The 12,587-nt window shown below is 42.8% G+C and overlaps 1 protein-coding gene across 1 annotated transcript in view; it reads left to right on the forward strand.

Annotated features, from left to right (window-relative positions):
• LOC122554277 overlaps nucleotides 1–12,587 on the forward strand; it is a 254,601-nt gene that overhangs the window by 231,835 nt on the left and 10,179 nt on the right. The window contains exons 26-28 of the mRNA XM_043699049.1: nucleotides 5,054–5,137; nucleotides 6,175–6,289; nucleotides 6,572–6,654. Coding sequence (XP_043554984.1) covers nucleotides 5,054–5,137; nucleotides 6,175–6,289; nucleotides 6,572–6,654 — 282 coding nt within the window. The remainder of the gene's footprint in view (nucleotides 1–5,053; nucleotides 5,138–6,174; nucleotides 6,290–6,571; nucleotides 6,655–12,587) is intronic.

A 12,587-nucleotide genomic window follows, 5' to 3' on the forward strand; every position in this document is an offset into this window, starting at 1 on the left:
CCTTGAATAAGCTCCACATTTCTAATGTGCCCATCCCCTGCAGTTCCTTCCCCATCCTATGCTTCCTAAATCTTGCCTAATCGCATTGTAATTGCCTTTCCCCCAGCTGTAACTCTTGCCCAGTGGTATACACCTATCCCTTTCTATCACTAAAGTAAATATAACAGAATTGTGATCGCTATCATCAAAGTGCTCACCTACTTTCAAGTCTAACACCTGGGTGGGCTCATTACCCAGTACCAAATCGAATGTGGCTTCGCCCCTTGTTGGCCTGTCTACATACTGTGTCAGGAAGCCCTCCTGCACACACTGGACAAAAATGGACCCATATATAGTACTCGCACTATAGTGTTTCCAGTCAATATTTGGAAAGTTGAAGTCCCTCATGACAACTATCCTGTCTCTCTCACTCCTATCGAGAATCATCTTTGCTATCCTTTCCTCTACATCTCTGAAACTATTCAGAGGCCTATAGGAAACTCCCAACAGGGTGACCTCTCCTTTCCTGTTTCTAAGCTCAGCCCATACTACCTCAGTTGACAAGTCCCCAAACATCCTTTCTGCAACTATAATACTGTCCTTGACCAACAATGCCACACCTCCCCCTCTTTTACCATCTTCTCTGTTTTTACTGAAACATCTAAATCCTGGAACCTGCAACAACCATTCCTATCCCGGCTCTACCCATGTCTCCGAAATGGCCACAACATCGAAATCCCAGGTACCAACCCATGCGGCAAGTTCACCCACCTTATTCCGGATGCTCCTGGCGTTGAAGTAGACTCACTTCAAATCAACTTCTTGCTTGCCGGTGCCATCTTGCGTCCCTGAAACCTGATTTCGGACCTCCCTCCTCTCAATCTTTTCTAAACTCAATCTGCAATTTTGGTTTCCATCCCCCTGCTGGATTAGTTTAAACCCATGCCAATAGCCTTAGCGAATTTCCCCTCCAGGATATTGGTACCCCTCTGGTTCAGATGAAGACCATCCTGCTTGTAGAGGTCCCACCTACCCCAGAAAGAGCCCCAATTATCCCAGAATTCCAAACCCTCCCTCCTGCACCATCCCTGTAGCCATGTGTTCAACTCCTCTCTCTTCCTATTCCTCGCCTCACTAGCATGTGGCACGGGCAACAAACCAGAGACAACAACTCCATCCTAGCTCTAAGCTTCCATCCTAGCTCCCTGAATTTCTGCCTTAAATCCCCATCTCTCTTCCTACCTATGTCATTGGTGACTATGTGGACCATGACTTGGGTCTGCTCCCCCTCCCCCTTAAGGATCCCAAAAATACAATCAGAGACATTATGAACCCTGGCACCTGGGAGGCAACACACCAACCGTGAGTATCTCTCATCCCCACAGAACCTCCTATCTGTCCCCCTGACTATGGAGTCCCCAATGACTACTGCTCTGCTCCTCTTCCCCCTTCCCTTCTGAGCAGCATGGACAGACTGTGTGCCAGAGTCCTGTGCCCCACTGCTTTCCCCTGGTAAGTCCCCCCCCCCCAACAGTACCCAAAACAGTATACTTATTGTTGAGGGGAATGGCCACAGGGGATCCCTGCACTGCCAGCCGGTTCCCTTTCCGGCCCCTGACTGTAACCCATCTGCCTTCTTCTTGTACTGAGGAGTGACTACCTCCCTGTAACTCCTCTCAATAACCCCCCTGCCTCCCGAATGACCCAAAGTTCATCCAACTCTAGCTCCAGTTCCCTAACGCGGTTTTCGAGGAGCTGGAGTTGGGTGCACTTCCCACAGATGTAGTCAGCAGGGACACTAGTGGTAACCCTAACCTCCATTCCCACTATTCTAAATTCCCAAAGAGATTGTTGAAAAATAAGGAATAAAAAATAAACTTGTTACTTTACCAATCTGGCGCACAGAACCATTTGTTTTGGTTAGAGGAGGAGGATGGGTGGGAGACACTACCCGAGTAGTGTTTCGGGTAATGCAATGACCTCCCAACTCCTGTACGCAATACTCTGACCAATAAAGGAAAGCATACCAAATGCCTTCTTCACTATCCTATTTAACTGTGACTCCACATTCAGGGAGTTATGAACCTGGACTCCAAGTCTCTTTGTTCAGCAACACTCCCTAGGACCTTACCATTAAGTGTATAAGTCCTGCTAAGATTTGCTTTCCCAAAATGCACACCTCACATTTATCTGCCACTTCTCAGCCCATTGGTCATGATCCTGTTGTAATCTGAGGTAACCTTCTTCGCTGTCCAATTTTGGTGTCATCTGCAAACTTACTAACTACACCTCTCTGCTTATATCCAAATCATTTATATAAATGACGAAACGTAGTGGACCCAGCAACGATCCTTGTGGCACTCCACTGGTCACAAGCCTCCAGTCTGAAAAACAACACTCCACCAGCACCCTCTGTCTTCTACCTTTGAGGTAAAAACAATGACTGCAGATGCTGAAAACCAGATTCTGGATTAATGGTGCTGGAAGAGCACAGCAGTTCAGGCAGCATCCGAGGAGCAGTAAAATCGACGTTTTGGGCAAAAGCCCTTCATCAGGATTCCTGAAGAAGGGCTATTGCCCGAAACGTCGATTTTATTGCTCCTCGGATGCTGCCTGAACTGCTTCTACCTTTGAGCCAAGTTCTCCCTGTATTCCATGAGATCTAACCTCGCTAACCAGTCTCCCATGGGGAACCTTGTCAAACGCCTCACTGAAGTCCATATAGATTATGTCTACCACTCTGCCCTCATCACTCCTCTTTGTTACTTCCTCAAAAAATTCAATCAAGTTTGTGAGACATGATTTCCCACGCACAAAACCATGCTGACCAACCCAAATCAGTCCTTGCCTTTCCAAATACATGTACATCCTGTCCCTCAGGATTCCCTCCAACAACTTGCCCACCACCGACATCAGACTCACCAGTCTATAGTTCCCTGGCTTGTCCTTAACACCTTTCCTAAATAGTGGCAGCATGTTAGCCAACCTCTAGTCTTCTGCCACCTCACCTGTGACTATCGCTGATACAAATATCTCTGCAAGGGGCCCAGCAATCACTTCTCTAGCTTCCCACATAGTTCTCGGGTACGCCTGATCAGGTCCTGGGGATTTATCCACTTTTATGATTTTCAAAACATCCAACACTTCCTTCTCTGTAATATGGACATTTTTCTAGATGTCACCATGTATTTCCCTACATTCTATGTCTTTCATGTCCTTTTCCACAGTAAACATTGATGCAAAATACTCATTTAGTATCTCCCCCATCTCCTGCAGCTCCACAGAATGGCCACCTTGCTGATCTTAGAGAGGCCCTATTCTCTACCTAGTTACCCTTTTGTCCTTAATGTATTTGTAAAAACCCTTTGGATTCTCCTTAATTCTATTCACCAAAACTATCTCATGTCCCCTTTTTTCATCCTGATTTCCCTCGTAAGTATACTCCAACGGCCTTTATACTCTTCTAAGGATTCACTCTATCTCTCCTGTTTATACCTAACATATGCTTTCTTCTTTTTCTTAACCAAACCCTAAATTTCTTTAGTCATCCAGCATTCCCTACACCTTCCAGCCTTTCCTTTCTTTTGTTCTACAATTCCAAATTGGGGTTAGGGTTGTTGGACTCAAAGGCAGCAAGTATCAGGTGTCAGTGTATTTTGTTCTGCGTGTTTATTTTGGTTGGTTTAAATTGTGCTTGGGATATCAATGGCTCTTTCAGTCTCTTAAGAGATTTCTGGGGATGGAAAAAATGATTTTGATGGTTTTACAAAAGGTGATTAAGGCCGAGATGCTGGAATTAGCAGACAAGTTGGCATTAGAGCTGCCTCTTTCCATAAGGAAAGGAGAGATAATTACAGCAATAGCTCTGCATTTATATTTGCTGGAAATGCCATCAGAATCTTTGGAGATAGCTAAAATCCAATTGAAAATGAAGCAGCTTGAGTTAGAGGCAAAAGATAAGGAAAAGGCAACAGAAATGAAACAGTTTGAATTACAATTAAAAGTAGAGGAGGCAACAAAAACCAAGGACAACATAACCTTGTAAAGGAGCAGTATCATCACAGTAGCAACTCCACTTTACTTCACATTCCTGCAGCCCCTCAGCTGCTCCATTCCTGGCTAAACAACAATGATAGTGCAATCCTGGCCCTTGTCTATGTACATTAGCATTTTGGAATGCACCAGATGATTCCATAGGCAGATTAGTATACAGTTTATCAGAAGACATAGCCTACAAACAAACAAAATGTATTGAATATCACTGATTGCTACAACATATATCAAAACAATAAAATGTGTTTTTCTATGCCCTATCAATGTCTACTGAAACAAAAAGTTCAGTCCTTCCATGATGAATCACTGCCAGAACCAAATGAGCTTGGTTTCAATTGGCCATATATTGACTGACTTTTACATTCTCCAGCCACACATTAAAAATCTGCAGGAGAAATATCCTGCCACAGAGCTGTCAATCAAGATGATAGACCCTATTTCATCTTTTTAGTTTCTGACTCAGCTATCAGTCAAAATCCATATTCTGGGCTGATTTTTTGATTCAAAAAGAGCTTTAATGGGCACATGCCATTAATTTCATTCATTGGATCCTTTCTTTGATGACAACTTAACCTTTTTTCTTCCTCCCATGTCCACCAAAGCTCAGGGAGCTCTTGTAGCACAGTGGTAGTGTCCCAACTCTGAGCCAGGGTACCTGGGTTCATGAGAACCAGGACACCTGCTGCAGAGATGTGTAGGTGATTTAAAATATCACCTGAATAGGTTGATTTAAAATATCACCAGCAAATCTGGAACATTGTATTAATTCTCCCTTCAAATTATTCCCAGGCACCATGATGGATGACCCACTGCTAAATGCAGCACTGTTCTCTTTTACCATACGTGTAAGTCAGAGTCTTTCCCATGGCCAGTTGTTGTTCACATCTCAAAACGTGTGCTGTGCACTTACTGCCATTTTACATTGCGTAATTATCATGGACAGCAGCAACTCCTTTTAAAGAAGATGTTTCTTTTTGACATGCAGCCAACATGCAGCCTGACCCTTAGATCTGTTTTCCAGGGAGTCCATTCAGATTAAGGGAAAAAGTCTCATGTCAACACTCGAACGGGACAACCTCCAATCTGCTGAAATGGTGAAGTTGAGGTTTGTGTATAGATATGTTATTGTGCTGTATGGTATTAGCGTGCAATTTGGCACAACTTCTCAACAGGAAAACAGTGGGCAGGAAAATACAAGGCTGATCTTGAGTATATCCTAGTGATTAGAGAAGAGACTGAGCAGCAGGTTTCTCTTAATTGTTTGACAAAGAACATATGGCGGGGGAGTTTTGCTCTCTCAAGATATAGTAGGGAAGATGGAGGAAAGTGAAAATAATTGGCCGGATTGGCGGCAGTTGACAATTTAGTTCTGAGCTGAGAAGTACATTGTTAATCTTTCTGACAAATCACCAGTTAAAGCCTTTAAGTGGTTAATAAACAACCAATTAAAAGCCTCACCAACCATTGACTTGATTATCCGCCTTCCTGGTGGTTAAAAAAAATGACTGCTTTCCTGACCGGGAAAACTGGACAGCTGGATGCCTGTTGGATTGGTTGGGGTAGAACCCCATTTACCTCAATCTGGGAGCAGATGAGGCAGGGATTTGGCTGCTGAAAATCACCCTGAAATCCCTCTCCCATGACCCCTATCCCACAATAATCCCACCATCTCAAAAACATCACTTGCCTTTCCACTGACCCTGGTCCTGTTGTTTGCCCATTAGCCTAGGCCTTGGATGCATTGCTACAGCTCACAGTGGCTGCTCATTACCAATTGACCACTTCAAGCAGGGCAAAAAATCTTGGTCTAGGGACCTGGTTGATCAAGATGCCCACTAGTCAATGTTTAAGCACCTGATAGGCACTTGATCTGGCAGGTTTCCATGCTGATATGGGCAAGGGCTTACTCAACCTGAAAGACACCCGGCCCCACACGTAGCCTTGAAAATGGAAATTCCTAGCCAGGGAGGAAGCTGAGGAAACAATTAAAAAGATAAAACATATCTGACCACACTGATAATCATATTTTAGAAGTTCAGTACCAATCTGGTGAAAGTGTGAATACCAAAAGTACTCAAACTGTTACATTTTACCAGCTTTCTCAAACAGAACTTCACACATTTTCCATCTTTCTACATTCAGTTATTTATCACTACAATGTGAGGAGAAAGAAAAGATTCCACCAAATATCGGCACAAAGCTAATGGATGAAAATCAGAAGGCCTGTTCAGAATCACAAGCTAATTGTAAATCCAAGGTAAGGGTTAATCACAATGTGCCCTGGGTCTACATAAAATGCCATTTGAATGGATCCGTGAGGCATGATGTTACTCTCAGCATGGTTTAAATCAGGCCAGCAGGGAGAAAGGCAGCCTGGTCCCCAGCCATCACCATCCGTCTTGAATCCCTCACATCAAATCCATCACAGGAGAGGACACTGAGTCCCTTTAGTGTCCATTCTGGAATCAAGAGAAGCCTTGTGGAAATATTTGTAAATAGAACAATGATTGCAATTAATCAGGTTATATTTCTTGTTTAGGCTATGTCTACTGTATTTGCTGACTGCATGGAAAATTCTCAAACCTCTGAAAAACAGAATGAGGAAGTGAAGAACAAAGAAAGGTGACATGACAGTTACTCCTTATGACAGACTTGATTGTGTGAATGAAAACTGTTCTCAGTTCAATACTGTGGGAAGTTTAGACTTGAGTTTTGAATCTGCTGAATTGAGAATTAAAATATTGGCTCAAAATTTGCTGGAAAAAAAAGACAATTAAGTGTGCACGCTGCTATTGGTGTGTCAGTAAGTCAACAATTTATGGTGAGGAACAGACATCTTATTAATGGCATATCACCACAAAATGCTGAATAATTTGTGATACCTCTTTAGCCTGTCAAAACAAAACAGAGCTTATTGACAACTGCTCCACAGGTTTCATAGAATTACTGCATTTATGAAATTGAAACATATTCATTGCTCCACAGACTGATGCTTAATATTGAAACATTCTCTTAATGCCTGATGTATACTCCTGCAATATCATTCAATCTCTTTGGCACAAAAACGGAAATAGAAGTTGTGGAGTATCATTCTTGCAGATTGTCAGTTATTCTTAAAGGCAATTAAAAATTAAGAAGGATGTTTTTTTGAAAAGCATTTAGCTTTCATTTCTTCCACATTTTGTCTTTTTCTTAATCAAGTCTGTTTATTCTTTTCCTTCCTTTTACTATACCTAATTGACTCTGACTCCTTCCCACTTGTTCTTCTGTTTAATGTTTTATTCTTACATTTCATGAATTAAGAAACAGACCAAGAGTCCGTCCATTCACCAACATCCAAGTTATTTTACTGATCTTACTGTTGCCAGCTCACACTTCCTGAAATCTTTGCGCAGTTTTTGCAACATGGAACAGTACAGCACAGTACAGGCCCCTTGGCCCTCAATGTTGTGCCAGTCTTTTTATCCTACTCTAAGATCAAACTAATCTACATACCCTTCATTGCACTAACTTCCATGTGCCTATTTTGAGTTGCTCAAATGTCCCTAATGTACCTGAGTTTATTACCACTGCTGGCAGTGCATTCCACACACCCACCATTCTCTGAGTAAAGAACCTACCTCTAACATCTCCCCTAAACCTTCCTCCAATTATCTTAAAGTTGTGCTCTCTTGTGATACACATTTCTGCCATGGGAAAAAGTCTTTGGCTGTCCACTTTCTCTATGCCTCACAGGTCATAGAGTTCCAGGCTGAATACTTTCTATCTACCACCACCCTCTGTCTTCTATGGGCCAGTCAACTCTGTATCCAAACAGACAGGTTTCCAAGTATCCCATGCTTCCTTACTTTCTGAATAGTCTACCATGGGGATCCTTATCAAACACCTTGCTAAAATCCATGTACATCACATGCACTGCTCTACCTTTGTCAACATGTTTTGTCACATCCTCAAAGAATTCAATAAGGTTTGTGAAGCATGATCTGCTCCTCACAAAACCATGCTGACTAATTCTAATCTATGGTTTTCTGTGTAATTACAAACCCTATGATTTATGATTAGATTACTTACAGGCCCTTCGGCCCAACAAGTCCACACCAACCCTCCGAAGAGCAACCCACCCAGACCCATTCCCCAACATTTACCCCTTCACCTAACACTACAGGCAATTTAGCATGGCCAATTCACCTAATCTGCACATCTTTGGACTGTGGGGGGAATCCCACGCAGACACGGGGAGAATGTGCAAACTCCACACAGACAGATGCCTGAAGCGGGAATTGAACCCGGGTCTCTGGTGGTGTGAGGCAGCAGTGCTAACCATTGTGCTACCATGCCACCCATAATCCTATGTTCAGCTAAAGTGTGAAATAGAAAGGTCTAATGATGCAATTTGATGAGATGGCATTTATTCAGCAAATTTCCTGGCTAGTAAGTTGTCAATATCACAATAGGGTGCACTTTTCAATGTTATTCATTAACTTGCAAGTTTATTTTTCATGTTACCTGTGTCTCACCCTTTCTCCATGCATTCATGTGTGGTATGAGGAGACTGAGGGTTACAGTGGTGACCAGTAAGTGGGAGCCATGTGAAGTATTCCTCCTCAAATCCACTCCAGAAGTTAGTTTAGTTATTGGTTGCAGGAAATTCCTCACACTCATTTTGGTGTTGCTGCAATGGTGTGGGCTGTCAAAGAGCAAACTAATTTTGGAAAGGAGACCTTGGTAGAAAATGCAAATACTTAATGCCAGTTTCAAAATGTGGGTAAAGAACATGGTTACCATTACTAAATATGGTGAGTGTTGTGTTTTCACCTTCAGATTAGTGTCTGTTTAAGAGCTCAACATGTGTAATAACCAAATACCCAAATGATATCATAGGCCACAGACTCTCTGCACTGTAGCACTCAAGACACAGGCTGTGTCTGGAGATTACTCTACAATGTCTATATTAGTTTAGCTGTTAATAAATCCAGAGATCTTCAAGAAAATGGAATACAGATACCTCACTTGTGTTATGTTTGAACAAGATGTAACCGTGCTTTCTACCCAACAATTTGGGCCCTGAGATGTCCACATATGTCTTGTTTTTCAAGGACATGGAGTCAGGTGCTGTGTAGCACTGAGAATAATTCTGTAATATTTAAGACCAAAAACAAAATAATACAGGAAAAACCATGGACAGAGTTTACCAAGTCAGCCAAGTGTCAGTTTCAGGGAGTTTCATGATTTCGCTCATGAGCTCTCGCAAGCTATCTCACACAATGTTATATTGCTCACCTCCTTATGAACTCACCATGTTTCAGTGGCCCTATGCTTGTGCTATCTTGCCTTCATGAGTGGCTGAAGCACTTGCCACTGCTGGAATCTTGTGGGATTTCTGCTGTTGGTGCCATATTTAAACTCCAACTGTACACCAGGTGAATCACTGCTCACCAGGAACTGCCATTCCCAGTTACAGTGAGGGAAGAATCGCTTCCGAGATGGCCAGCAGAGCAGGTTTTATTGACAGTGACCTTGAAGTCCTGGTGAATAGACCCAGCCAGCCAATGTAAAGCTACTTTCAGAGTCAGTGTGGTGTCCTCAATTTGGAAGAACACCCAGCAGTGCAGGAAGAACATCTTCTTTCTGCTACTTCACTCTATCTCTACTTCTGCAGCCATGTGCAACCAGGTCTTATAGCTTACTTGGTTCACTATTGCATGCAGCATCTAGCCTCAGTCACTCTGATCCACCCAACCACTCAGACTACTTATCCTGCATGCCCTCTGTGCTTTATACTTATTTACTCTGCACACCTCACCACTTTGCTCCTATTTGCACCAGCATTAAGAGCTGTGCGAGTCACTTTCATTTCACTCAATACCTCCCTTTGTCTCATTCCACAAGAAATTATTCCAGAATAAGGCAGAGAGAGCCAAGATGAGTGACAAGGTGCCTGACATTCACCTCCTCTATGAGGGGACCAATCCTCACCCTGGCAGGAGAGGGCAATGCCAAGATCTCCATGACCCAGCACAGATAAAGTCCATTGTAACTGCTATGCAGCTTTCACATTCAGTATCATTGTCAGCATACACCATTGCCCATAAAGGTATTGGTGGAACTTCCGGTCTCCAATATGACCGCCAAACCTTTCTTCTCTATCTGGGCATTTGTATGCTCTGCATTAGCCAAAGTCCTGTATGCAGGGCTTCTGCGCCACCTATGAGCTAATACCACCCAATGCCATATGGGAAGGCATTGCAAGTCAATACCAGATCTGGCTTAGGATCATAGTGTGCCAGTGGCTTAGAAGATAATAGCTGTGTCTTTACTTCAGTGAAAGCTAGGTCTTGTCTATGTGACCATTTCCAATGTTGCCCCTTTTTTAGGTGTTGATGCAAAGGTGCCAGGTTATGTATGAACCTTCTGTAATAATTTACCAGCCCAAGAAATGAGCTCCTGTAGCTTAAAGCTCAAGTCAGTTTCCCGGCCGTGCCATTAGACATGGACAAATGGCACCATGGGATGTGAAAACAAAGGTTTTGGGGTGTTTTGAATATCAGTGAAGAGAGAAGTACTATGATTCCTGGGACTGAGTGGTTTTTATCAGAAATTCATATGGAATTTTAGCAGTGCGTTGCTCCATTGACTACCTCGTTGAAGTAGTGCAGAAACGTTCAGTGAATGGCAGACTGTCTGAAAGCTGAGTTAACCATTGCCCCAGCGTTAGCCACACATAATTACTCAAAGACATTCAAGGTGGCTATCGATGCAAGTAGTGTGGGTTTCAGTGTTGTACTCTTGCAACAAGACGACAAGAAGATAGAAAGACCTATTGAGTATTTTTTTTAGAAAATTAAATGAGCATCAACAGAAACAATCCACAATTGAGAAGAAGACCTTGAGTTGGTGTTGAAACATTTCAACATTTATGTTGCCAGTAATGTGTCAGAGACAATTGTAGATACTGATCATAACCCCTTAAAGCTTTTGGAAAAATTTAGATGGAGCATGTTATTGCAGCCATTCAATTTGAAAATTATACATGTGGCAGGACGAGTGAATGTAATTGATGAAGGAATTCGAAAGCAATTGGTAGCAGGGAAAACAGACTGAAGTAGTGAATATTTGCATGCTTAGAGTCAATGTTATGTATGTATAGTAATGTTCTAAAAGCCTAAGGTTTTTAAAATGAAGCCATCTTTGTATATTGATGACTCATTTTTAAGGGGGGAGTGGTGACAATACTATGCCTTTAAGAGGTGTATTTTGTCCTTTTTTTAAATGAAGAAAGTTTGAGAAAGAGGTACCACGTGATCTGCTACAAAGCCAATAAAGTAAACAGCTTGTGAGGCCTTGGGTTTTTTAAAATTAGCTTAGATTCCTTACAGTGTGGAAACAGGCCCTTTGGCCCAACAAGTCCACACTGACCCTCGGAGAGCAACCCACCCATTTCCCTCTGACTAATACACCTAACACTACGGGCAATTTAGCATGGCCAATTCACCTGACCAGCACATCTTTGGACTGTGGGAGGAAATTGGAGCACCAGAGGAAACCCAGGCAGAATGTGCAAACTCCACACACAGACAGTCGCCCGAGGCTGGAATCAAATCTGGGACCCTGGTGCTGTGAGGCAGCAGTGCTAACCACTGAGTCACCGTGCCTTCCTAAAACAATAGAAGCAGCTTGAATGGTTGGGATCAAACTCCCACAGAACCAGGATTTATTCTACCTTTTGCTTTCGGTAGCAGTTACTTGGGTCATGAAGCTGGATTTGGAAGCTCTTATTCCTCTCTCTGTTACAGGTAAAAACTAGGGTTCTCTTCATGCTGCTAGAATAGCATGTGACACAATCTATTTTACACACTTTGCTTTGCCAAGGCTGTATTTATGGAATATTACTATTCTGGAACAATTAATTATTAGTAGTTAATATATATATATTACTTTGTTAAGTATTTTGAGAGAGTTCCAGATAAGTGTGGTTAGGCCACTGTTGGAATATTGCGTGCAGTTCTGGTCTCCTTCCTATCGGAAAGATGTTGTGAAACTTGAAAGGGTTCAGAAAAGATTTACAAAGATGTTGCCAGGGTTGGAGGATCTGAGCTACAGGAAGAGGCTGAACAGGCTGGGGTTGTTTTCCCTGGAGTGTCAGAGGCTGAGGGGTGACCTTATAGAGGTTTACAAAATTATGAGGGGTATGGATAGGATAAATAGACAAAGTCTTTTTCCTGAGGTCAGGGAATCCAGAACTAGAGGGCATAGATTTAGGGTGAGAAGGGAAAGATATAAAAAAGACCTAAGGGGCAACTTTTTCATGCAGAGGGTGGTACGTGTATGGTGTATGCATGAGCTGCCAGAGGATGTGTGTGGAAGCTGGTACAATTGCAACATTTAAGAGGCATTTGAATGGGTATATGAATAGGAAGGGTTTGGAGGGATATGGGCCAGGTGCTGGCAGGTGAGACAAGATTGGGTTGGGATATCTGGTCGGCATGGACGGGTTGGACCGAAAGGTCTGTTTCCATGCTGTACATCTCTATGACTCTATGACTCTAAGTCAATTC

The sequence above is a fragment of the Chiloscyllium plagiosum genome, chromosome 11 (genome assembly GCF_004010195.1).
Source record: "Chiloscyllium plagiosum isolate BGI_BamShark_2017 chromosome 11, ASM401019v2, whole genome shotgun sequence".
Classification (NCBI taxonomy): domain Eukaryota; kingdom Metazoa; phylum Chordata; class Chondrichthyes; order Orectolobiformes; family Hemiscylliidae; genus Chiloscyllium; species Chiloscyllium plagiosum.